This window comes from Montipora capricornis, chromosome 8 (genome assembly GCF_036669925.1).
Source record: "Montipora capricornis isolate CH-2021 chromosome 8, ASM3666992v2, whole genome shotgun sequence".
Classification (NCBI taxonomy): Eukaryota; Metazoa; Cnidaria; class Anthozoa; order Scleractinia; family Acroporidae; genus Montipora; species Montipora capricornis.
Genome location: NC_090890.1, coordinates 31,680,225 through 31,707,797, shown reverse-complemented (window position 1 = coordinate 31,707,797; position 27,573 = coordinate 31,680,225). Strand labels below are relative to the sequence as shown.

Sequence of the window (27,573 nt, the reverse complement as noted above, 5' to 3'; positions counted from 1 at the left end):
ATACTTTAAAACTACAAATGTGATGTTGTTGTTTCGTGAGTGTAGAGGTGAAGTGCATCTGCTCTTAACCCATTGTCCCGAGTTCGATATTTCGTTCGATCAACTTTTCCTAATTTTTGTAAAAAAAATTTCTATGGTTTTTCCTTACTTTTTCTTTTAATTTCAAGTGACATGCGCTGCTAACCTACAATTGTAGGCCTAGAATAAGTATTTTTGTCCTCATTTGCAAACGACAAACTTAATAGTCTCGTCCATATGGCATCGCTTGTTTACGAAAGGGAAAATTGCGTGGGCGCGATCTCCACGAGTCAATAAAATTTCCTTGGGAACAGGCACTAAAAGGTTAAAAAGAAGCTATTGGGACAGAGGAGTGTCACAGTGAAGTTAAATTACGCCTCAAGATTCCAGTTTCGGTCGTTTCAGTTTAATAAAAGATTCATTTTCTTTAATGGCAGTGTATTTACGACTCACAATTAAGGAGTTGAGCCGAGTTTGCGTTTCACGAAGTTCAGTTAAATCACGATTCACAGCACGGTTTTTCGGTCCATAACGCTTCACGGACAGCAAAAATGGGTCGATCACGATGTGACGAAATTAAGCTTGCCCCACTCAGTAAAGGTGGAAGATTGATGTGGAAGCGTTCACGTTCAAGAACTTATATTTCCTTGTACAACGCAATCCTACAGTCAAAATTAGTTGTGGTTCGCTCAAATCTCCTCCCAAAAGAGTTGCTCTATGGACAATCTACAAATGTTGGTCTTAAATTAACATTTATATGAGGGTCAGAATTGACCATTTTGTCTACGTACAAAAAGATGATTATTAAACCATCTTCTAGAGCAAATTATGAAGAAATTCCTGACTTACCCGACAGTTGTCATGGTAACTACAGCCCACCAAAATGCATCCGGTATGCTTTCAAAGTTACTCTTCTGGCTCCCTTGCTCGGCGTAGTAAACAGCGCTGGCGAACAAGACCACGCCAATGAAGAGAAAAAACATTAGCATGGCTAATTCCCTGGAACTTGAGCGCAAAGTATAGCCCAGTACTTGCAGGCCTTTAAAGTGACGCGACAACTTGAAGATGCGAAAAACTCGAACAAGACGGATGACGCGAAGCACCGCTAACGATGTAACACGCGCCTCATTCATCGGCAGCGTAATGTAGTAAGGCAGAATTGCCACTAAGTCAATAATGTTTAGAAAGGAGCGAATAAAGACCAGCTTTTGTGGTGCAGACAGTAACCGTACCACATATTCAAAAGTGAACCAAGTTATGCACAAAATTTCAATCACAAACCAAACATCGTGAACTTTCTTTGCGCCAGCATCATTGGTCGAGGACGAATTTTTTTCGCATCCTGGCCCGTCTGAATCCTTGCTACATCGTACGCTCGGTAATGTCTCCAGACAGAAAACGACAGTGGATAACAAAATTACGGAGACGGACCACAATGCTAATACCCTCGCTGCTAAAGAGCTATCGGGATATTCAAAAAACTCCCATACCCTTCTCTGAGTTAGGTTTGTTGGTAAAATTGGTTTATCATCAGTTATATACCCTTCTGCTATTTCTAGCCTTTGAAGATGTTCTTTGCCGAGCTCAAAGAATTTGACTTCCTCGGCGAAAACGTAAAAGGGAACTCCACTTGGCCGCACAAGTTTCCCATTGGACTGATAAAAAAATAAAATTGCCTCGAACGACCATCGATTTCTGTCAAAAAAATACTCATTGTTTTCACTGTCATAGTAGAAGTCCCTCTTTGCCGCACAACCAAGAAGAGTCTCAGGGAATTGACCAAGCGTTTTATCGTACGTCTCAAAGCGCAGTCCACTTACATTTATAATAATTCTTCGCCCTTTTTCACCGTTTCCTACCATTCGATTTGGTGTTGAGGTAGTGGAATTGTGAGTTTCAGTCGACATCTCGTTGGTCTCTTGATCACCGCCAATGTGATTCAATATTCGAGAGCCATCCAGGCCCGGGTTAAACGCCGTACTTCACATGAGCCGAACTTAATTCAACTAATTTACATGAATTAAGTTCATGTGAAGTAGGGCGTTTGACCCAATTAAGTTCGACTGGTTTTATTTGGATCGGCTGATGCGTTTTTCACGGCCACTCTAGGCGGGAATAACTGCTGAAGATCGCCTTTGGGTCAAACGCCGATCTTCACATGAGCCGAACCAAATGCATACTCATGTTGATGTATGAACAGCCTCGATCTCGGTTTTGCTATTTATTTTTGTGGTCAGTTAAAGTTCGGCTGAATTAAGTTCGACGTTTGACTCAGCAGGCGAACTTAACTAGTTTGGGTCATGTGAAGTACGGCGTTTAACCCGGGCCTAAGCTTACAATTCAACGCACAGAAAAAAAAAACTTCTCTTGCACTCGAATTATAGTGAAAGTTAAATTAAGACTCTTTGTCGAAAAATTTCGATGTTTCGTTTAGAATTTTGTTTCTTTTGGCAAAGAGAGAGCGACTCACACAACCCTGACAGGTGGCTCACTGAATACAGTTTTTATTGTTCGGCCCAGCGCTGTCATTTTAGAATTGTAAATTTACAGAAAAACTTCTGTACATGAGTAATTTTAAAAGATTAATGTATGCACAACAAGACGATTTCCCAGGTATATTGTTAACAAGCATAAAATTGAGCGAGAATGAGACACATGATGATAAACAAAAGGAAGTGTCTAGATACCCGGCAGCCGGGAAGTGTTTTCAAAAAACTAGATACCCGGCAGTGAGAAATTTGACCAATTTTCTCCAAATAGCGCTGGTGAACAGTATTTAAGTCTAAGAACCCATTTCAAATAGCGCTGATAAACAGTATTTAAGTCTAAGAACCCATTTTAAAACGGTTAGCTTTGAACACTTGAAAGCTAACCGTTTTAAAATGGGTGCTTAGACTTAAAATACTGTTTATCAGCGCTATTTGGAGAAAATTGGTCAAAATTTCTGACTGCCGGGTATCTAGTTTTTTGAAAACACTTCCCGGCTGCCGGGTATCTAGACACTCCCTAAATAAAAATAGAAAGATTTAGCAAACGCAAGGAAAAGAAGTGTTATAAATGAAAGCTACCCACGAAATGAACGAAAGAATACTTGAATACATAATAAGTGTAATTGCTGATCTGTTCATTGGTAAGCTGATTGTAAGTTACCGTGAATTCAAACGTTGAAGATGTTTAGAAAATGTGAGGAAAATTAACCTTTTTATTCGGTTATCTTTCAATAAATTGTTAGGGTTAGCTTTATTTAAATACTTTAAAACTACAAATGTGATGTTGTTGTTTCGTGAGTGTAGAGGTGAAGTGCATCTGCTCTTAACCCATTGTCCCGAGTTCGATATTTCGTTCGATCAACTTTTCCTAATTTTTGTAAAAAAAAATTTCTATGGTTTTTCCTTACTTTTTCTTTTAATTTCAAGTGACATGCGCTGCTAACCTACAATTGTAGGCCTAGAATAAGTATTTTTGTCCTCATTTGCAAACGACAAACTTAATAGTCTCGTCCATATGGCATCGCTTGTTTACGAAAGGGAAAATTGCGTGGGCGCGATCTCCACGAGTCAATAAAATTTCCTTGGGAACAGGCACTAAAAGGTTAAAAAGAAGCTATTGAGACAGAGGAGTGTCACAGTGAAGTTAAATTACGCCTCAAGATTCCAGTTTCGGTCCTTTCAGTTTAATAAAAGATTCATTTTCTTTAATGGAAGTGTATTTACGACTCACAATTAAGGAGTTGAGCCGAGTTTGCGTTTCACGAAGTTCAGTTAAATCACGATTCACAGCACGGTTTTTCGGTCCATAACGCTTCACGGACAGCAAAAATGGGTCGATCACGATGTGACGAAATTAAGCTTGCCCCCACTCAGTAAAGGTGCAAGATTGATGTGGAAGCGTTCACGTTCAAGAACGTGTATACTTTTTTTCTTTAAAAATGTTTTTTTGAATGTCAGAAAAATTTCACACCATGAATCCGGTCAGCTGTTTTGTACTAATTCAAGAAAAGTTCCCTACACTGAAATGAGGGTTTAAGCCGCACCATCTTTTCAACATCGTTTCAAGAGGGAGTAACATTTCCTTTTGTTTTTCTTTAACTGGTTTCTGGTTAACCCAATAGTGCTACCACTTTCTGGTGCGAAGATTGTTTACATCACTCTTAAACACGAAGATTTTTCAACAAGTTATCGCTTTAATCTAACCCAAAATCATTCAGGTGGTAAAAAACTTTATATCTATTAACCATTTCCTTCGCTTTTGTGTTTTTCAGCATTATGGTTTGCGATTATTCAGGTTCACGTGTTAGCAAGATTGTCTTTGCATCTTATAGATGTTTAGATTTTTAATTACAAATTCTGTTTTGACTGGCCACTCTGTTTTGATTGGCCAAGTGTATAAATAGTTCACCCTGAAGTCAAAATAGATACTTTTCGTTTCCGGACTGAGCAGCCCTTGGGATGATGAAAAAATCACTGCCCTCTGTTTTTGTACCACAGGGAACCCAGTTTACGCTCACAAAGCGTCTAGTTACTCGGAATACCTGAAAGGTATCCGAGTTATAATCTGGTTAGAATTTAGGTTTCTGTGTAGCACATGGACAATAGAATTACGAGGCGATGATTTCATTGGCTAAAAGCAATGCACTACACCCCTTCGAGCAATACATTTGACCTCTCTGTGACAAAACTAAACTTAAGCACGCGCGTTTTTGAGATGCGGACGGCAACCGGAAGTGAGCTGTTTTCTCTTTTAACCTGTTTTCACGCAACCACATTTACATTGCTAAGTATCTTTTCTCCATTAGAGATAATTAGTATAAAAATCTGGGAGACACCACTGTCCTGGCACGCGAAATTTTCTCTTCCGGTTGCCGTCCGCGTCTCAAAAACGCGCGTGCTTAAGCTCCCTAATAATAACTAATAAACACAGCCACCAATGACATTTCCGCTAGCGAGAGGCTAAAAACAGCCTCTCGTCAGAAAGAATTCGATGAAAATCCAACCAAAGCGATGGGTGCTGTGTTGGGACTTTATAAAAACTTGAACAAAACCATCGAAACAGATTCGATTGCAGTATCCGGGATGATTTTTGTCGAATGATTTCCTTCAAGTTTCCTTACAATCTTTGCAGATTCCCTAAGCACACCAGAATATTATTTTTCCTTTAACTATGTCACGCAATGATGCACACACGGCGACCAAGTGAAAACGAGGTTGGAACGAGAGCGGGTGGGTGAGTCGTGGTTCACGGGTCGTGGGTCGTTGGTCTTGGGTCCCTAACCCTTACCTTTTTTTTTTATCAACGACTGGAAATCTCGAAACAGACAAGACCTAAGACCTAAGACAAATTTGGACCGAGCACTGAGGGAGCTAATATATATCATTTTTTATCTTCAAAAAGACACGACCCACCCACCCACGCGATTTAGCCTCACCCGGTTGGAACAGTGCAAAGACCAAGGCAACAAACAAAAATACGAGGTGACAAAGTTATGATAAAAGAATGTTAACGCATTTGTAAATTATTGTATTATTAAAATGTATATGTTACTATTAGCCGAACCAATGCCCAACGGTTTAATCGCTTTGACACTGGTAATCTCGAAGCTATATATGTATATATATCGGTCTCTTGCCCGCAGCAGCCATTTTTCACGTTCACAATGACAGTCAAATCGAATGATTTCTCTCGTCTGGGTGACTGAATTTTATTTCTACCGCGCAAATTAAAGGAAAGTTTTCCGATTGACCATACGAAGAAAAAGTATTCACTACCATGATTAAAAGCAAAAATAAAGGAAGAATGAAACGCGTTTTGTCTCATTTTCGTTAAAAACTTAAGTGTCAGCACTATATGCCTCCAAAACCGTATGCGGGTAGATTTTTTGTGATGGTAACTAGTTCTACTTTGCATAAGAGTCACAGTGAGCAGACTCAAAAGTGAACGGTCTTTGGTTTTTCGACTCTTTTGAAGGAGACAATTATAATACAACATTTGACGAAAAAAGGTAAGAAGAACTGAATCGACACAACAAGAAGAGCTAAGTGTCCGTAATATTTCTACCCAGCGGTTCTCTTTAAAATGTAGGTACGTCATGCTACCAAAATGGGATCAGCACGATCTGATTTTAATATGTAATACAGCTGGGCCCGGTTGTTCAAAAGCCGATTAACGCTAACCCCAGATTAAAAATTAACCAAGGAGTTTATTACTCCACTACTAAATGCTGTTCAACGTTGATATTTGGCAAGACTTTACATTAGAAGAAGTCAATCTTGAAAAACAAAAATAAGCAAAACAACCTTTCACCAAAAAGTTGAAAACATGAAACAAAAGTTTACGCTAATCCTGGATTAAGTTAATCGGCTTTCGAACAACCGGGCCCTGTAATACAACAATGTGTTGACAAATGCCACTTCTATAGGCCATACAAGCGTTCAAAACTCTAAATCAAAAAGGAGTAAAATTGTTTTTACACTTTATTGTTTATTGAGAATAGTTGAGAATTGAGAATAATCTCTACAAATAACACCGAGATTTTTAAAATTCGTTGTTAACGACATTAAATCTCCAAAAGCGAACAGAAAACCAAAAATATTGAATGGCATTTTTACAATCGATAGATTGAGGATATCAAGAATTTCACTCTAAACAAAAAAATACTACAATTTTATTTGACAGTTATTGGGTAGTTAATCCTTATAGATTATGCATTGACCAGCACTGCCGTCTGTCTCCCACTGAATAAGCCACATCCCCTAAAAACAGACAACCTATTAAAAGGCATGAGGGAATTAAGGCCCTTAGAAAAAACACTGCAGAAACAAAAACAATACCTGAGAACACTAATGGCGCTTTCCATTTGAAAGAACTGACCGACCAGACCCGCTTCGACGATGTTATATACTCCTCCAGAAGAATGCGAGAGATTATCATGCAAGGGTTCCTTCAAATTGTTTCATTTTCTTGGCAAACTGATGGGTCTGCTCGGCTAGTTCTGGCCAAAGGAAAGCGCTCTATGCAGGTGTTTTTACCGTTACTTTGGTAATCTCGGCCATTCTTTTGGCCGTTCTCTTCATCCAAAAAAGCGATTTTTTTCCCAACCTGAACTAACATTTACACAAATTTAGAGTAACACAATTATTTCGAGTCTAAAGACTAACAGATACGTTTTACATACATTTGCTAGGTAACTTAATACCACTGAAAACTACTAGACACACAACATACACAAAAGTGGACGGTCAACGTGAAAAGAAAATCTGGCTCATCACATGCTCTAAATACTGCGGCATGGAACAAAAAGCATACTCGATGTAACAAGATATTCGGTAGTATAAAAAATATAATGCAGTAATAATATGATGTTACGGGAGTTTAAGATGATATTTCTCTGTGAGGAGCTTATTCCATTTTTTTTATAATGAAAGGAGACTTTATTCCTCTCTTGTGCTACTTGACACTCCATTTCAAAAACTGCCTTCACCTTTGTGAGAAAATGGCCAAGTATAGGAATAGGACGTGAGAACTTGCCCACCCAAATTAAATACATGCAGGGGCACCCAACGAATCTGTTCCTCAGAGGAATCTTGCTGGCTGGCAAAAATACAGGTGTTTCGATGAGCTGGCTGGGAAATTTTGTTATTGATGGAGGTTTTGCCTGGGAATTACTGACTTTTTCTAGCATTTCAACCCGAGCTGGCTGTAGAAACTCTGAAGACTGAGGACGACTGTAAAAAAAGAAAAAAAAAAAAAGCCTTTCCCTCTCCCAGAGAGTAGTCACAAACATACGACGGCTGGTCAGAGTGATTGCGCTTGCGGAAAAAAACCTGTTTTGTCCCGATTTTGTCGCTTTTGTTCGGTCGTTTTGGATCGAGGGATTTGAAAGCGCGCGGAATTCCTGGCTGGGAAATAAATTTGATCAGCTGGCTGGGAAACCAACCAATTTTATCTAGCTGGCTGGGAAATTTCTTGTGTGTCTTGCTGGGAAAAAGGAACAGATAATGTTTTCCCAGCAACACTGAAAAACACCTGAAAATGCCTTAATAACATTTATTTTCATTAACTGGGGTATGATAATACATTTTACAACAAATTGGTCGTTGGGTGCCCCTCTACATGAAGAGCTGTGTTCAAGAATTGAAACAGTGAACAACTTGAAAAGATCGCAAAGTAATTACAATAACTTGATGTTATATTTTTAAATGCATTCTTGTTGCCCTCTACGCAGGGGCCGCGGAGTATGTTTGAAAGTGGGCGGTGGGCCTAAGTTTTGGTATGGAATACGGAATTGTGAGGAAAGAGGGGAGAGGTTTAGGAGAAAACAACACAGTATAAGGGACAAAGTGGGGGGAGGGGTATAGACCCCAGCACCTCCCCCCTCGCGGCCTCTGCTGCGTCGATCTTCGCTTAGCTTATGATTGCACAGGAAGCCTAGACTCGGAATTTGAGTGCTCTGTTTACAATCCTTCTGAATTTGTAAGGATTTGTGTGGCAAACATAAAAATGCCGAAAAAATCGGCAAACCTTAACGTTTTGTCTATTTGTCAATTTAAAGCGATTTAGGCTGGTTTGTCAATTGTGATCAATCGCCTCAAATAGACAAAACGACACAAGATAACGCAAAAGTAAGTTTACTTTATTTATTTTCTTTGATTAGCCGATTTTTCAGTATTTTTATGTTTCCCATACAAATCCCTATAAAATTCGGAAGGATTGAAAACAAAGCACTGTTCCCATATGTAGACGGCCGGGAAGCTAAACTTGAAAGACATTCACTCATGCAAACAAAAGCAAAACATAAAGAGGAAAAGTTATGGTTGAAGTAACAATTACCTCAAAAAGCACAGAGGAACTCTTTGTTTTCTCTCCCTTCGTGTACAACCGAAATTGGTACATAAAAGTGATCAGTTCCCTGAAGGTATTTCTGTTAAATCAACATCGAAAACAACGGAGATAAAAAAAAAACAGTCACTTCATACACACAGTTTAACTTTGAAATAATAAAAACAACGCAGTTAAATGTACTTCTCTACTTTCTAAACTTTAGAAAAATCTTGAACATCTGCTTTCAGAGAACAAATATATTTTGGGACGATAGTTGATGGTTAAAAACGAAAGGAGATTGTGTTGAATTGGTGTGCAATTCTGCAATTCAAACTTGGGCTCTGTAAAATTCTATAAGATGGCTTTTTGGAAAGATCCCCTACCCAAAAAAAAACAAAAATACGATGCAGCTTATTTACACAAGATTGTGTAACATGAATGTGTAGTTTTAAGCAGAAAACAGAAATACAAGCGAGGAATCTTCTGGAGGAATGTGACAGCCCTTGAATGCTTACTATCTGGTGGTGCTTACGGTTACAAACTGAACACAGAAATTTAAACCTGACAAGTACGATAGAAACGCAAGTCTGTAAGTAACAACATCCTATATATGGAGAGATAGAGGATATTACATGGCCGCTTGGGGATACGAATTTTATCTTCGAGTGCTGAAAGTATCTCTTATTCGTTCGCTTCGCTCACTCGTGAGAGATACTTCAGTTCAGCACGAGAAGATAAAATTCGTATCCCCAAGCGGCCATGTAATGTTGTGTTTATTATATAGATATTGATGAAACGTCCAGATTTAAAACAACTTGTTTTCCTCATTTTCTAAATGATGAAAAGGTGGTCACCAACCGCGCGCTAAAACACGCATGTTGTGTAACATAAAACAAGATTTGAAAGTTATGAAAAACAAATGATAATGTAAAATTTTGCAATAAAAATGTTAATGTAATGGAGAAGAATTATATTAAGGCACAAAAGTATCTTACAATGAAAAGGATGCTCGCGTTTTATTGGCTAATCGTGTTCGTTATCATGACGACACCTATATTCTCAGATGTGAATGATAAAAATGATACGCTCACTTCGCGCGGTGAAGCTATGATTTTTTTAGTAAAAGGAAAAAATCCTGGTATTTCATCAGTATCTATATAATAAATTATATTTCTTCAATGTGTAATAGTGAAATAAAAAACGGAGGGGCGATTCCGTAAGTTGGTCGCCTTTTTCCCCCCGAAGTTATTAATTAGAATCCGAATATTAAGATATTTGTATTATCTTGTGAATACTATTGAAACTTGACCTCACTTACATGGGCCCGAGATAGGCCATTCTGTGACTCTGCCGGGCTTGCACCGTTTCCAATCCAAACAAAACAGTGTTTTCCGGTATCCAAAATAAACACTGAAAAAGACATTCTCACGTCAACAAAAACAGTAAGAGCTTTTACGTTGCAGGGTTCATACTCTTTTAAGCACTTCAAATTCCATGACTTTTTCCATGACCTTACGTTTAGCTGTCACGTAAGAAAATTTTGAAAACTATGCTAATTTTAGGATAATACTCAGATCAAATTTGAATAACTTAACCTCGTTCCGCCCAACAGACGAAAACTTCCGATTATTTGATAGAAACTCGTCTTTATTTCATTTTATCTTTGCTTTGACACTGCAATGATTTATTTACCATTTAGAATTACAAAATTCCATGACTTTCCAGGGGCCCGTTTCTCGAAAGTCCCGAAACTTTTCGGGGCATTTTCGGGTGTCATCGGGTGTATCTCAAGAACGGAGAGGATTTAAGTCGTCAAACTTCACAGACATATTTCTTTTAGTTAGCTTGAAAACATGTTAAAAGGTCCCCTTTCCAAAACGAGTGTTTGGCAGTTTCACAAACGGCTTTTCGGGACTTTCGAGAAACGGGCCCCAGGCCCGGAAAATGAAATTCTTAAATTCCACGACTTTCCAGGTTTTCCATGACCCGTACGAACCCTGCGTTGTATTTGGTAATCAAGTATTTCAACCACAAGCGGTGGACAAACAGTTTTCAGTTGAAAAGCGGTAACGCCTGGGAATAGTTGCTCCCAGGCTTTATAGTGATCATCACCAGCGCGCACTCATCTGGAGCCTGCGCCCGACGATGCGCGGCCAACCGGCGTTTGCCCTACTAAGGGAATTGGGCCCACTTATAAATGACAGTTCCGTTTTGACAATGATGACGGTGATAGTGATGATGACGATAACGGTGGCACTGTTCAAAAATGACGAAAACTGCTAACATAAGAGACCGCCAGGGATAACGAAGACATCTTGGTGTTACAAGTACGACTTCCTGGTGGTCAGGTTATTGGGTTAATTAACTTCACTCTTTGGTAAATTACGATTCATCTGAAGCTTGCTCCAGAAAAAACAAGACAGTTTTTGACAATTTCCCTTCCCCTATGTTACCCGCTTGTAGTTATCCCCTGGGCACTATATGTAGGTTGTACTTGTCAAGAAATCTTCTGCCTGCTCCAGAGTTCTTACCATCATCGGAGTCCAGTGCACCCTTGGTCACACCCTGTCCTCGCGCAACTTCTTCAAAGACCATCTCATCTGATGCATCTGACAACCTGCAAATCAAAAAGCCGTGGTGAGATAGGACGAAGACCTACCAGAGGCCTGAAAATTGGAGTTTCTTTCTCGGGAGGGGGGACTGAGGGTGGTGGGGCATGTCCTTTTTTGGAATGAAATATGAGTTCCACCACAAGTACACGCACTGATTTTGGAGATAAGAGTTTTTATGAGCGCATGCTCAGAAAGAAAGTCGAAGACAGCCTCCAATCTTATAGTAATTAATTTTACAGCTGCTCTTTTTTAAGGTACGACTGACTGTTTTCGGTGTTAAAACATTTCTAACGGAATGCTCTTGGCATCAAACCCTTCCCCTCCGGCTCCCCATAATGATTACTTCAGTTCAAGGGGTAAAGTCTCGTATGCGACCTACAGCCCTATTTTAACCTGACAATTCTTCAAAGGTTATTTTTTAACAACTCTATGGCTGCCATTTGTGTTTAGGTATAGCAATACAGATTGCGTGACACTCCGGTCTGTTTTAAGTATTTATATGTTATTTATCGGAGGGGAAGTTCGTATGGGAAAAAGCCGGTGCCTGAGACCAAAGACCTGTTGGAAAGCCGTCGTTTTGTTGAAGGTTTCTTCCTCCGCAAAAGTAAAATTCACTTTCACTGTGTACATTTTCGTCGCCTGAATCCCTTTTCTTACATATATATTGATCTTTTCGGGAAGTTGTTTATAAGCAACTTTTGCCTTTGTTTGCAAACTTTCGCAACAATTCCAATTTGCTGCGACTGGCACGGAAATTTTTCAGACAAAAGGAACCGTATCTCAATAAGCTGAACTGGTTACGAACACGATATTGGCCGATCAGATTCGTGGATTTAGGATTCCAACCAGCTAAGATGCCTCAGAAAAAAATAAAACTGCATATTCCTTTACAAGATTTCATGTCAAAGGATTGATTACCTCTTGTCGTTAAATGCAACTTACTGATAATAGAAATGCTGTCTCGCAAACGAGAGGTGAAACACTGACCTGAACAGAATCTTTTCAGATTTCTCACCAGCATCAGTCTGTAGAGAAGAAGTTAAAACGGATTAAAGGCAAAAGTTAGATAACAGCGAATAAAATATCGTTCGAATTTTTGCTTTCATCGCGCTGCACAAGTTGCGCAAGTCAACAAAACTGTGGCAGGGCTGATGAGAAGCTTTGATGTTGGGCAACCCTCGACGTGCAGAGTGTGTGTGTAACCTATTGCTGAGCGAGTTCCTTTTCGCATTGTCGGGAGCCTATTTAGGTAGTACTACCGGTAAATGAAACTTTCCTCCCCTCCCTGCCGTCCTTCTTAATTCCTCCGACCCTGCCAAGTCCCAGTCCCACGCCGTTTTGGTTTTTCTTACGCAGCATCTGCGCGCGCATAAAGAGCTAGCGATGCAGGCCATCACTTTACGGGTTCCAGAGGCTTCCGGCTAAGGCAAATATCCCATTAACCTTCCGTCCTCCCTCATAGTAGGATAGGTTATAAAGTTAATGGGCGTTTTCCATTTACCAGAACATCTTGGAACTTTCGGTGGAAATAAACGTGTTCCATTCAACGCAAGTCCATTCGCCGCCCGGCGTGTGCGATTTTACGCGCCAAAAGTTCCATCGGAAAGTTTCCAAAAGGAAAACAGGGGCGCTTTCCATTGGGCGGAAATTTCCGGGAATTCCGGTCAGAACCCCAATGGAACAAGCCATAATCCGAAAAAATTTCCGGTAATTTTTGGGTCACCTCTGGAGGTGATCCAAAATTGGGAATTTTCGGTACGAACCGGAAATTTGTGTTCCTTTGGGACAAGTTCCTAGTTCCAGATCCCTGGCCGTGTCTGTTTTCCCGCGAATTCGACTATATCGCGTCGGTGGTGAAGAAACATGGCGGATTTTGACAGCAAAACAATCCATGGGTTTCCCATGCTACATCGTCACGTGATCATCCCGGTAAGTACCGTTCCATTGGGCCCATGAAATTTTCTGTCGGAAATTTCCGCCCAATGAAAAGCGCCCCAGAACTACCTTTTCAGAAATTCTTTTTTCCCCCGGAAAGTTTCCATTGGAACAAACCAAAAAGTCGTGTTCCATTTACAAACGAACCGGAATTCGGGACTTTTTTCTAAACGGTAAACAACCATGTCTGTCACAACGACACAAAAATTGTTCCCGCCATCTCATATAGATGTGTGCAGTGTTTTTCCCGCCAAATCAGCCGTCGAAAGCCATTACATCTTAGCTCATCTTTATCACGTCACTCGGGAAGTTTAAAAATTTAGCTGATCAAATTCATGGTTTGAAAGATGAATACATAGCAGAAAGGTAAGAACTTAACGAACGGAGAGCACATTTTTTTTATTACATGGTTAAGGCTGTGACAAACAGAAGCTACGGGATCGACATAAAGTTAAAAATATGGCAGCTCGATCTATTCTCGGTTCTTTTTAGTGCTCGTGTAGGATATTGCACAGCGTACTTGTGCAAAAGCTTTTTTCACCGTTAAGGGTATTTTCGCGTGTCACATGAAATTGCCAAAAATTGCATGACCATTACCTTATCTTTAGGTCGCTTGTTGCCCGGCGTTCCATGGTCAGGAAAGACATCTTCTAACTCTTCAGGTAAGGAAGAGACCTTGCAATTATCTGACAAAATGAGGAGGAAAATGTCCCATACAGTTTTATTTAGTGATTGTTGTAAGAAAGATCATGAATCAATGAAATATATTTCAAGCCGTCTTCATGCTCAAGGCTGCTGCCTAAGAAAATTTTAATGGGGCCCTCAGAGCTAAACGCTGAGAACTTAGGAGCCCAACATATGAAGTGAAAGGTGTTGCTGTGAAAAATTAAGGCGCCCAGAGCTATTCTTTGGGAGCCCCAGGCTACCGGGCTCCTGTTAGGCAACAGCCTTGATGCATATTCTCTATGACCCCCTCTATCATACATTCACTTCGTACGAAGTGAATGTATGATAGACTCATACTTGACAGGTTCCCATATCATAGCCCGGACTAAGGCAGTGTTGGCATGGTAATGGGATAAAACCCTGTTTAAGCAAAGACGTTTTTCCTTCGCAACTTTCTTCAGTTGCTAATTCCACTGTGATTCTCTCTCCAGCGAGTTAAAAGTAGTGCATGTCCATGAAAAGAAGGCAGTTCTATGGTTATGGTTATGGTTGTGTGATTGCATGTGATATCACTAAACAAAATCAATGTAAACATGGTTTAGCCATCTTGGATGCTTGAATGAGTACGAGGGCTATTCCAATAACAATAACAATAACAATAACAATAATTCCATCACACACTTCAGACTTCTGTGGTTTGGGCAGCTTTTGCAAGGTGAAAATGTTGCTGTGACGAAAATTACTGAAGTTTATCCATGAAAAGGCTTAAGCCCAATGTAGTATGTATTAAGTATATACTGCATTACAAGTATACTGTATTTATGCCAATGATAGTTACCTAGAACCTCAACATTTGGTTTCCCTCCTCGTTCAGACTACAAGACAACAAACAATAAAAATAATTAGTATGAATCTTAAAGTGCCTATGAAGTGAAAAATATCTTTTGCTTATTTTAAAGACCTTTCAAAACACCGGTAAGGCCTTCCATACTGTTTCCATGGCAACCATTTTTGCTGCTGGGTCTATTTTACACAGGATTGATTTTTTAAATTTATTTATCATAATAAGACATGTTCACTCTCGGTAAGCTTATACAGAGATGTAAAGCAATATGGGCAGCAAATAGAAGAACATAAGAAGTTTTTTAGTTTACAGTTCTCCCACAGTACAGCTCCTTCACTTGGCACCAACCACCACTTTGAAAATAATGTGCTTAAAGTAGCTTGCAAAGGCTGTGTTCCAAGATGATTTATCCATCTAAGTTTAATAAGCCTTAATAATAGTTTCTTAATTACTTACTTGGAGCCCACGTAGCATAGTGGGTATCGCTCGCAGACTAACCTTGAGTGTTCCAGCATATTTTCCTCCTGCAAATCTCTCATTCTTATTGCTGTTATCACCATTCCACTGTACAAAACCAAAATTTTGAGGTTAGGTCATGAATGCACATGACTCAGAGGTTCTATCTCTGGTTAGGAGCGGAGAAAGAAAATATGGTACTGGTAACCCATCTGAAAGTTTGGTTTTGGTCAACGTACGACCGCCCCTCAATGTATGCCAATGTGACCAGTATTACGTGACCATATCACAGGCTCAAGTTTAGAACTCATAGAGGAGGCCATACTCCAGCTTTTAGGCTTGGCTAAATCTATATATTTATAATAACTACCTAGTATATTAATAGATACAGAGAAGTATACAAAAAGCTGGCATTTAAATCTAAATTTTTATACTGGCATTTTAAACAAAAAAAAACAGTAAAATAGGATAGGAGGTAAAAAAAGAGAGCAGCCTGAGGTTTCATACAGTGATGGAAACACATGCCATCTACCAAGGTGGTCCCAGACCAAGCCTCAACGGCATATGAGAGTCGAGGTTTTTGGTTCTTCCAATACAAGGTTTTTCTCCTAACACTCCATTTTTCCCCTTTCATCAAAAACCAACATTTTATTTGATTGCACTAACTTTGATCTTCTCAAGCCTGCTGCAAGACTTAAGTCATCATCAACAGGGATCCACATTCACAGTTGTCCGGTCGTCACAGACAACTAAAATACCGTCCGGACGAGTATAACAACTCCAAAGGTCATCCGTTGGCCAAGTGAAGTTTTAATAAAGGTCTTTTAATGAATAATAAAGAATGTACTTTTGTTCTGATCACTTTTTGTTTGAAGGAAACTTCCAGAAAATAAGGAATAAACATGCAGCATGTAACTTTGTAAGTTACATTTATGTGCGTTTTACCGTGACAGATATAGACCACTGTAAATTAGGTTCCCATGGTGCACATAATACTCCAGAGTCAAAATTCATAACTTCTGATGACCGTGTAAAATATAACGCAAATGCTCAGGTTACATGTACCGGTAACTTTATCAACCACTTTTGCTTGGCAGCCCAAAATTTGTCCGGGCAAGTTTATCACGAGACGCACTTGCCCAACTTATTATGACTAGAAAACCATTAATAACTTTTAATGTTAGCAGAAAATAGATTATAGCATGCAGACTTTTTTTGTAGCACCTTTAATGTAAGGCTGCAAGCAGACCACTGTAATAACTCTCACTTAATACATCTTTCATCCCCGATTCTGCATGAAACACTCTCATAAATCACCTTTGGCATAATTAGTCATATACTTGAATTCGACAATAAAAAGTTTAACCTGAAAAATCTTGAGTCCTAGGTCAATGAGAAAAACATCGTCATCATTTAATCGATCAAACTTGAACTTCACTTCTTCGACTTGCACATTGTCCTATGAAAAGTGAAAAATGTTATCCATTAATACGAAAAGTAGACACAACATACAGACGGAAATTGTTGGCTGACAGGCAGTCCAGAACCTTCACAGTATGATATAATAAATAATAATTATTATGATAAGGGATGTTGGGTTGGACCATGCAGACCACATACCTGGTAACTGACAGACCTTTTTCGGTTTAAAAAAACTTGAACCATGTTAGCCCATAAGAACATCTCCAAATAATACAATTTTCCTTCAATCACTATATAAATATTAAACTGGTTGGATTTTATGCACTTTGTATCAGAGCAGACATGAACTACAACTTTTAACATCTTTTATACTGAGCCCCCAATTAGCCATCTCCCTAGACAAAAGGTTTTATTGCCAATTTGGTTAGAGAAAATTAGGAGAAATACCAGTGGTTAAAATCTTAAAGTGAGAAATTTGCTTTCTTTATTGTTTTGACTGCACAAATAAATGTACATGTCACGTTCAGCTGCTGCAATGACCAACTCGAGTCACTTGACACACAAAAATTATAAAAAAAACAGGTTGAAAAATGTCTTTGAGCCATACTTTATATAGTGCAATAGGAAGATAAAAATTGGATTCCATTGATTTCATGAAATAAAGAATATGTTTACCTTTTCGCCAGACACGTGGAGAAGACGTGGCTTGTACGCCTTTTCTTCCACCTTATTGAAACCTGAATCTGCCCTAAAGAAAAAACTTACCTGATTAAAACAAATTATTTAAGAATATTGAAAGTGGCTTATCCATTATCAGATAAAGTTTTATACTGTCAGGGTTGCCATTTTCCTAAGATAACTTTGTGAGCAAACAACAAACTGGTCACATACTTTGTAGGCATAGGCTCTTGACTTCTATTTGGGCTTTGATGATGCACAAAACAACAATCTTGTGTCACCTCTCCAAATTCTTCGATTGTTCACTTCAGTTATTGATAAGTAAATGACAAGAAAACAACACTTCACTGAAAATTAGGCAACTGCACAGGACCACAGTTTGCCAACTCAAGGTCAACTCTTGGCCAAAACTTGGTTGACTGTTGCCCATTTGTCCAGCATGTGTCTCTTGGCCTTTTGCCGATAATTTTATTGTTTGCCAACTGTTCAGGCCATATACTACCCACTTGTGTGCCAACTGTCACTTGAGAGAACAGTTGTTCAACATTCTATCACAAGTCACCTACCCTCCTTTCCAATATGTAAAAACCTTGAAATAGGATTTAAAGCGATCTGACTCATATTTCATCACCTCACGATGCTGAACCGGTTTATCATCCAACTAAGGTATAAAAAGATAATAACTTGTATAATAAATATAGTTTAATTAATGCTAAAATATTCTCTCAATATTTGTACCTAAGCACAAGCAACAAGCACTACATAATTGTTTTCCTTCTGTGGGATAAGTTGATGTATAAGGTTCCTGCTATTTAATTTGTCGAGCGTTTATAACATGAGCCATTGGCTCAGGAGATTGGGCAACCACTTCCCACATTATCGACTATAAATAGTCACACAACGAAAACCATAGGATTCTGCTCATAATACTCACGTAAGTGTCTAGTTCAACTGTCTTATAAGCTGCTGTGCCATACTCATCTTGGGAGGAATATTCCCCAATCCAAAAGTGAAGATCATGATCAAGCTCCTAGGAAGATATGCTCAGTTACTCCATGATAAAAAAATGGTATTGGTTACTTTTGACGAATGAGCAGAGGTACCACATGCAGATGAATTAAAACTTATTTATTTTGTGGCTCCATGACTTTTAAGGTCGGAATAATGAATACCTCCATCATTAATAAGACATTTTAAATGACTTACATGCCCTTTAAAGAAAAAACCTTCACATATAATAACTATTTTATGAATTCTAAATTTAAGGATTAGGGAGGATTGGGTTCAGCTGGCAAGCTTAATTTAAGAGCGCATGCACCGTTATTGGGTAGAGATGGATTCAGCATTAATAAGACGGCATACGACCTGAAAGTTTTTTAGCTGCGTGGTTAGAAAGGTTGAACTTTTGTTTTGAACAAAATCTGAATTCAATACTACAGTTAAGTTATAATATTATAGCCGGAAGAACTGTATTAACTAAGTTTTGAAAAGGTTACATTTTTGGCGACAAAATCTATACTGGAGCAACATTTGACTGATGTGTGATATTTTCTTAATGGTTATCTGCCAGTTGACACTTGACCTGTCGTTGACTCAACAATCTAATGATAGACGGTTAATCTGTTTGATCATGGCTGTTGATTTGAGCAATTAACTGCATTATATTTTATTCACCATTGCAGAGGCCTGTTTTGGGAAAAAGTGTGTCCAAGGTGTTAGATACTGAAGACAATAACAAAACCTTCCTTGTGTTAGTGAATACCACCTACTCACACTCACTCACACTAATTTTCATACCTCACTCTTGGGGTCCTTCTTGTAAGTATACAGAATGATGTACGAGTCCCCACTATAAAATGAGCCATAGTGTTCTTTTGGCCAGTCCACTACCTGTGTTACAATGTAACAAGCATTGAGTGCAAGGATATAACACCTTCTCCTTCCATTATAATAAGGAACACTGACTGTATACCTATATATACAATGTACTACAGTGTAGTAGCAAAAAGTTTATTTGGGGATGCATCAATCAGGTGTTGATTCCTGAGTCCCAAAATCTATAGGCATTATCGAAGGTGAGGTCTGGCAAAAACTGTAAAATAACACACAACTGTTCTGTATTAGCATTTCACCGGAGAATAGCAGAATAGCTTTTGATCATGTCAACAAAAAAAGTTTAATCTAACCACACTGAAATCAAATCTCCTTTCCCTTGTGAGTTGCACTTTTTAAGCTTTTACGTTGTTCTCTCACGTTTACATCTAACACAATAACCATTTCCTCAAACATTCAGTGAACTACCAGCAAATTAGCTCCATGCATAGGACTAATGGATGTCAGCAATGAACAAAGCATAATGACTAATAACTGTGTGAACTGAACTGTGACAACACACTGGGGAGTCACTGGCAGGTTGCAGTTTGCCAGTGCTTTGACTCAATCTGAGAATACGATGATGCGTTGAGTATTGTCCATCAGTCACCCTGAATATTCATGTTAGATCAAATGTTTTGTAAATGCATTCTGACTGGTTGAACTTTCAGTTCAATTATGACAAAAGTAGGGAACATGCTGAATCAGTGGTGAACTTGCTTGACCACAGTAATTAATCATCGAATTTTCAGTATATGGTAGTTGTATTTCACAGTGACGTCATCCACTTCTAAAATCAAAATTGCAAGGTTTTCTGAATTTTTATACACAGGAGGTTGAAGATGACATAGAAATAATTTTTTTTCAAGTTTTCACTTCTGTTGTGTCTTTCATCTCAAAAACAATTTCTGAATTGTCACTTTGCGTGACACCATGATACAACACTACTTTGAAAAATAAAGTTTATTCCTGTGAATCACAGCAGTGTGAGCATTTCAAGCACAACAGGAGATGTATTCACACACATGTATTTTATCTCATGTGCAAAAAATAATCACTTTCATCCCTAAGTGACTGGCGCCTCCCGTGTCGGATACTAAACTATATTATGTAAGTTGCGTGAAACGCTACAATAAATAACTCAGAAACAAAGCACCACACAGACCTGAGAATTGGAGAAGTGGTTTATAAATTTGTTTCCTACAAGTTTGTGGTCTTTTCAAATATATTTTTTTGGTTGTGTGACAGTAAAAATGGATCCATAACAGAGAGGCGACCTCTTAATTGGCTAAAAAAGGTCTTACCACTTCATCACACTAAAATCTAATGCATTCGCTCTCATAGTTCCGGCATTGCAATTGGCTCAAACAGAAGTCCCAGGGGAACCTACCTTACCTACTACATTGCCTACAGCATTCCCATGCATGGCAATATTCTCTTGTTTCATCTGTCACATAGTCTTTCATGGTCTAGTGGTTTATAGCAATTGCCTCTGAATGAGGTGATACAGAGTTTGGATCCTACTTGGGCTGCCTTCTCTAAAATGTTTCTATACAAAGGCTAAGTTATAAGGGTTAAGCGTAACCTGAATTACCCGTAACATTTCAGGTCAAGCTCAAGATTAGTGAAAAAGAGGCTTCTTTTCGTTCTTGTTAGGGGTCCTGAAGCACTTAGTGTCTTCAGTCTGTGGTTTCCTGTTCCAAAAGCTTTCATTCTCAATGTATTTGTTCCTACGATATTGACAATAATATTGCACTTTGTTTAAAGCAAAAACCGCTCTGACTCATTCAACTTAATGGGAACTTTAACTTTTCTGACAAAAGTACATGCAGTCAATTTTGCTGAATGCAAAGGACACATTCAAAAGAATAATATTGTGCAGCATCACTCTGTAGGGTACATATAAGTAGCATTAACAAGGAGAATGATTTGTGGAAATCTTGACTGACAATGACAACAGATAATGACCTCAAGGGAAACAAAAGTGATTACATTTAGTGAACAAGCCCAGATTCAAGTTATTGGGAGTTGACTGTAATTTGCAGTAATGACGCCACAGGAAAGGAAAGAGAACTTTATTTAAGTGTCTAATCTTCTAGCGCTGTAGAGCTCTAAGCGGGGACACTGTAAATTGAAATTAACAAGTTAATGCAAATCAAATCAAATTTTGGTTTTTGACGAGAGGAGAAAACCGGAGTACCCAGAGAAAAACGTCTTGGTGCAGAGTAGAGAACCAACAAACTCAACCCACTTATGATGTTGAGTCTGGGAATTGAAGCCAGGCCACATTGGTGGGAGGCGAGTGCTTTCACCACTGCGTCACCCCTGCACCCCAGGACAGCATCATTGTTCGAATTGTAAAAATGTTGCGAGATGTTGTACCAATTTACTAATAAGGAGCCTGCAAGATTTGGTTCTTTTTGCAGTTACTGGAGCACAGATTACGTAAAACAACAGAAACAAAATAAAGACTAATCTCAAGTGACCAAAAATACATTGCTTTCCCGTACCTGCAGAAAGCCCCCAAAATTTGCAAGTTTATCGTTGGTAATCTTGCAATGATTTCTAAAGGACCTTGTATTAGATTCTGGAACAAGATTCTTGGAAGATCTTAGCCAAGATACTACAACAGTGCAAGTACGAGATCTTGTAACATTCTTAAAAAAGATTCTTAAGAGAAAATTATTGTAAGATCTTAGATAGAATCTTACAAGATTTTTACAAGATCTTATCTACGAACTTGTCTAAGATCTTATAAGATTCTTACAAGATTCTTAATTAAGTAACAAAGTAAGATCTTATCAAGAAGCAAATTACCGGTAAGAATCATAGCAAGATCTTAACAAGATTTCCACCATGGCCTACGCATGTGCAGGAAAATCAACATCCCAAAAAAACATTTAAAAAAAGAAGAGTCAGAGCCGAATCCTACACTTTGTTGAACAAAGTGATAAAGAGGATAAAACAAAGGCTCAATCTCGCAACACTTGCTTATCACTGAAGAACACAAAAAGGAAGTTATGACATCATTAAATGGCACATGTTACCTGACAGTGCAATTGTGTGGAGGTGTGGTATCATAACAAGCAGTGCTTTTCACTTTGTCTCTCTGTCAAAAAAACTGGTCAAAATCAAATCAGTTTGACACAAGGCCCTACGATCTGTTTTTGAGTGTAGCAACTACAGCAGAAACCTACATCGCAGATTTTTAGCACAAATATTTTTTTCCTCAACATGCCTAATTAATGCCTAAAGTTCAGGTGCACAATTGCTCCAATTAGCGCCTTCCAATGTTTCTACATTGTTAAAAAGAAGACAACTATATGTAACTATATACAATTTTGCACCTTTTTGACATTAATAGCAAACCAATTTCGGTTTCTCTTCTGGAAGCTGTCGCATTCTGATTTCAGTTTGACTGTCAATGCTCTGTACTTGGCAAATTTGATTTACAGTGTATTACCTTATTGGCTGCTACTTTGTAAGACACTCCATAGTTTGTAAGTATTGCAGTATTGACCGCTCCCCTTAGGGGCTTTTTAGGGCCAATGAAACACAATTAATGAAACGACAGAACAGAAAAACACCAAAAAAAGTTCAGAATCCCAACTGGCCAGAGGCAAGTGCAGCTGGGAAATTGAATGAGGGACTACCAGGATCAAATTCAACGAGTGGTCAGAGCAGGTCTTGAACCCAGGATCTCTGGAATTCAAGGCAAGTGCCCTAACCACTGGGCCACACTGCCTTGTTTCTGTCATTGCAGAGTTTCTTTTCCTCACTTTGTTCTATAAAGTAGCCCATGCAACATTTTTTTCAGTTGCATTGTTTTCACCATTTTTATCTTTGTGATCGAGTTCATTGTTTTCGTTTCCATCCAGTTTAGTATAGTGGTAAAGGAATTCAAAACTGTGGAGATTGATCGATTGTCGTTGCAGTTGCCACATCGTTGTCCACTCAACAATTTGGGTGGAAGAGAGAGGTTTCACAAGGCCACAAGAACCTCTCTGACTTAAAGTTCCCATAAAATCCTACTTTTTTGGGGTTGACCCACCCCGCTGACGGGAAGGTCAACAGGCTCATTAGGAGGAGGTGTGGTCCACTGGTTAGGGCTTTGGGTTTGCGTGCGGTTGCCCTGGGTTCAAAACATATCTAGCATGGAAAGCGAACAAATGGCCAAAGAGGATTGACAATGCCAAAGTTGAGGCAACAGAAGAAGCAAGTGGATTGAAAGTGGATGAACCTATGCATATAAACATGATTGTCTCTCTCTTTGAAGTGTAGTGAGCACAAGGAGGGGGTTTTTCCCGCAACACAATTCTTCCACTTCGAAAACACAAAGTTGATCCATTTATGTCTTTTTCATTTAGTTGGGCATGTTCTGCCATAGAAAGGAATCTTGTGCATAGTTATACCCTATTCATTACCACTCATGTTCCCACATCGCACTGCAATGCATCTTTCTGGAATTTTCAACAAGCGGGATGTTATATCATGACTTGTTGAGAATTGAGAGTGAAGATTTATGTCACATGTTCCTGAACATGTGACAACTCCTGCTAAACCCAAGAAGAGCTGAGAAGACACTAATGCGAATAGTGGACCAAAATGGTGGAAAATTTGACAGGTTGTAAAAAATTATCAAAAACTCCTGTTTTGTTCAAATCAATTTTTTTAAACAGAAATCCATTGAGTGATGTTTAGATTCATATCAGAAAATAATTAACAAAATTCGTTATGGGCACTTTAATCACTTAAATCTTGCTGAATGTGAAATTTTCAGATATTCACAGAAATGCAAGTAATTACATGTAGGTGCATGTGGATTTCAATGAGTGTGCCCTTGCTCTTTTCCTGAACTTCAACAACGCTTGTGTCTCAGAATACAGACAATTAACGTCACAAAGTGTCCCTCACATGCTGCTCTTCCTCAAGAACTGTACCGAGAGGATCACTTCACTCTTGTTTCTATAACCCACACTTCAAACATACATGCATTTCATTCATAGTGTCCTTTCACAGCAACACACGAGCCCAACAAATTGACCTGCTAGTGAATTTTAGATGCAACTTTACACCACAGTTGACTTTCAAGTGATGGTTTGAATGTAATGGCTGTGTGAAAACCTGGACCGACGTCAAACGAACAAGTGAAGTGTGAGGGTGCAAGGAGAAGAAGGAAGAGATTGCCCGCAATCAACCCCGCAAGGTTTTCGAAACTCCTGTTTGCCAGAGGAAAGGGAAAATATTGTTCCTGATTTTCTGATGAAAAGTAAAACATTTTCACTTGTCAGTCAAAATTTACTGCATGTAAAGACAAAAACAAAGCAGAAAGAGCTGATGATCTGTTTTCAAAAGACCTGGAAACTTCCTTGCAAGAGCTTAGATTTTCTCTAGAATTTTCCTTGCAAGAGCTTAGATTTTCTGGTGTTCCTAAAGAAAGATGCTGCTAAGCAGCTAATAAATGGAGGTGATATTCCGGTGGTCCTTCCCACAGGATTTGGTAAAAGATTCATATTTCAGCTTTTTCTAAAAATAAAGGAGAAGATGCTCAGCAAAATGTTCACACCTTTGAGAAGTATTACCAACGACCAGATTAAAGAAGCTGAAGGATTAGAGCTCATGGAAACGTCATTGGCAGCTAGCTTTCACATCGGCAGACGATGCGCTGAACAAGGCATTTCTTAAGGTAAGGAAAGGACATTCCAATAACTTCCACAAAAAGATTGTCGGCTATCATTGTCAACAAAATCACACACAGTAGAAACTCTGTTGATAAAACCAAATTTTTGTACAGTAGAAACATGGACAGGGAAACTACCACACCACCTGCTACACAGGCTAACCTGCTCCCAACTGAGTGGCCTCATAGCTCAGTTGGTAGAGTATTGACCCAGCATGGCAGCAGAGGTCATGGGTTCAAATCATGTTAAAGCAGCCTCCTGAATCTTTCAGGTGTCTATTAGAGAGAACCGCTTAAATAGTCCAGATGAGTGTGAGGATCACTTCACTCTTAAAGTATTAAAATGGGTAACAAGTTTTTGAATTAGCAAAACAAATCAGCAACATACTTTAAACTATTGAACAGAAATTATGTTTTTAGCAATGTGCCTAACTATCATGTATTACTTTCATATCAAATTTTGATGTGACTCCTTAAGGTTCCAAGGTAAGCGCTTTCCGAGCCAATGACTCAACACGCCGGTGCTTATCCCCAGTTTCCGTAGCATTAAGCCATTAGGAGTTTTTTTTTTAACTGCCCCCTGGATGGGATGCTGCAATCTTGGACAGAATAAAATGGAACAGCAAACCCCCCCCCCCCCCCCCAAATCAAGGATGAAGCCGCGCAAAAGCCAAAATGTGCCATTTTCCCATCTATTTGTCCAAGATTGTAGTCCATCGCAGGGTTACCCCCAGGATTTCGCCAGTCTGGATGAAGAAATGCACCATGGGAGTAAATTGTCTTGCCCAAGAACACAACACAATGTCCCGGCCAGGACCCGAACCTGAACCCGGACCACTCGATCTGGAGTCAAGCACAATAACCATGAGGCCACCGCCCCTCCCTAAAGCCTTTGTTATTTTATGGATTATTTTTCGCTTATAAATAACACCAAATAAGGAAATAACTTGGCTGGCAGTCCACTGAATAGATTATAGAGGTCAAATCTTTCGGACAACGAATATCGCCCGCATACTAACAAAATCATGAAAAGATGAAAAGAGATTAAGAACGTGTTATTCAACAAGCTACGTGATTAAATGCAGCCACGTTCAGTTAAAAGTGTTTTCATAAGCAATACCTAAATTTACGCGCATTTGAGCAACCAAAGAATGATGGTATTCTTGCCTTGAATTTCACAATTCTCCAGATTTTGATTCCCACTTTTTGTCCACAGCCCTTCCAAGCTTTCTCCGTCACTGCTGAGCTCTTCTTAACCTGGGGGGTGGGGGAAAATACGAAATGGGGAGATTGCACTTGTATATGTATACAACGCATGATCAACAAGCATTTAATCGTAACGTAATTCTCTTCGCATGAGGTATCATCGTTTGTACGACACAAGATATTGCCAAATGACATTTGCTAAACTGCCATTTTGTGAGCAATTTAGACGCAATTTGGACCATAAATACAGTGAACACAACACGATCGACATAATTAGGTAAATACTCGAAGTTTGCTGCGACCTCGAGACATCGCAAACTCCGGTCCAAGGCGGTCTTTTGGTCTCATGAAAATATAGGAACAGAAAGTTGTACAGTCAAACTGCACATAAATAAGTACAATTCATTACTTTGGCTTTGCTGACCTGCCACAAATGACCTGTTAAAGTTGTCGTATCTAAGCTTGTGAAACCGTCTACACTTCTACTTGTAGCCCGCGGCCAATTTTGGAACAAAACCTTACATTTCTCTCAGTATCCGAACCGAACAACGCCAAGTTTGTGTCCTTCCAGTCTCTCTTCTTTGGCTTCAAGAGTCCTGACATTTTACCTTCTTTTGCCTTCACAAACTAACTTAGCACTCCACTTAGGATAAATAAAGGAGTTCCAGCTTCAGGGTGTACCTTCAGGTGTTGTTTACGATCGGTCATTGGTCGATGCTAATAAGTAACTATATATATTTAAAACTTTAATTTAATGACGTCACTAGGTGCGCTTGTCTTTTTATGTCCAGGATTGCAGGATGCGGCGTAACTTTTCGACGCCGATAAAGTTTATTGTTGAACATACATGATAGAGCCGCGGAATAAAGCATGCTGATATTGTGTATCATCTCAGTTATGAATGCCACTTTCGGACCAACGAAAGGATCGGCCAAAGACACGAGTCAAATCAAGTCAATTTTTTCACTCACACAGAACATTTATATAAATAAGGATTAAGGGGCCGATTACATGAGCAGGGCTGGCCCGGTTAGGCGGGCTGGCTCGTTTAGCTGAGCTCCCGGCAAGTCTGAGAAATACACCAAAAATTTAGTTTGCGATTACACGGAAAAATCTCAGCCCGGTTAGCCGGGATCCCGGCATCGTCGATGCCGGGTTAGCCGGGCCAGCGATCTCTAACCACATTACTCCACTTAAGAGCAAAATGGCCCACGGAATAGTGCTTTTTTGGTTTAAATAAAGGATAAATAAGATGGCAAACCATAAGGCTTCTTTAAATTGTAGAATGGTGAATTTTAATAACAATTTAGCGAGCAAACGTCTCTCCACTTCTTCTTCTTCTTCTTGATGTCTTTTTTCACATATTC

General features: G+C 39.2%; 2 protein-coding genes across 3 annotated transcripts in view; both read right to left on the bottom strand.

Moving 5' to 3' along the window:
• The window catches only part of LOC138059244 (potassium voltage-gated channel subfamily A member 3-like), a 3,552-nt gene extending 1,370 nt beyond the window's left edge, over positions 1-2,182 (bottom strand). The window contains exon 1 of the mRNA XM_068904809.1: positions 868-2,182. Within this exon, the coding sequence (XP_068760910.1) occupies positions 868-1,925 (1,058 nt within the window). The 5' untranslated portion in view covers positions 1,926-2,182. The remainder of the gene's footprint in view (positions 1-867) is intronic.
• A 4,288-nt stretch (positions 2,183-6,470) lies between these two features.
• LOC138059240 (gelsolin-like protein 1) lies at positions 6,471-26,925 on the bottom strand. 2 transcript variants are annotated; one of them, XM_068904803.1, is made up of 15 exons: positions 26,729-26,925; positions 26,168-26,257; positions 19,246-19,338; positions 18,383-18,478; positions 18,015-18,109; positions 17,446-17,518; positions 16,715-16,807; positions 15,391-15,456; positions 14,887-14,923; positions 13,980-14,068; positions 12,435-12,472; positions 11,367-11,452; positions 10,154-10,245; positions 8,845-8,935; positions 6,471-6,767 (listed from the first exon to the last, which is right to left on the bottom strand). In XM_068904803.1, exons 1-14 carry the CDS (start codon positions 26,807-26,809, stop codon positions 8,846-8,848), a joined length of 1,119 nt encoding a protein of 372 aa, XP_068760904.1. In that variant the 5' UTR covers positions 26,810-26,925; the 3' UTR covers positions 6,471-6,767; position 8,845. The 2 variants fall into 2 exon arrangements, with proteins under 2 accessions (XP_068760904.1, XP_068760903.1); XM_068904802.1 differs by having other exon boundaries at positions 6,471-6,782; positions 26,729-26,924.
• Between the last annotated feature and the right edge of the window lie 648 nt (positions 26,926-27,573).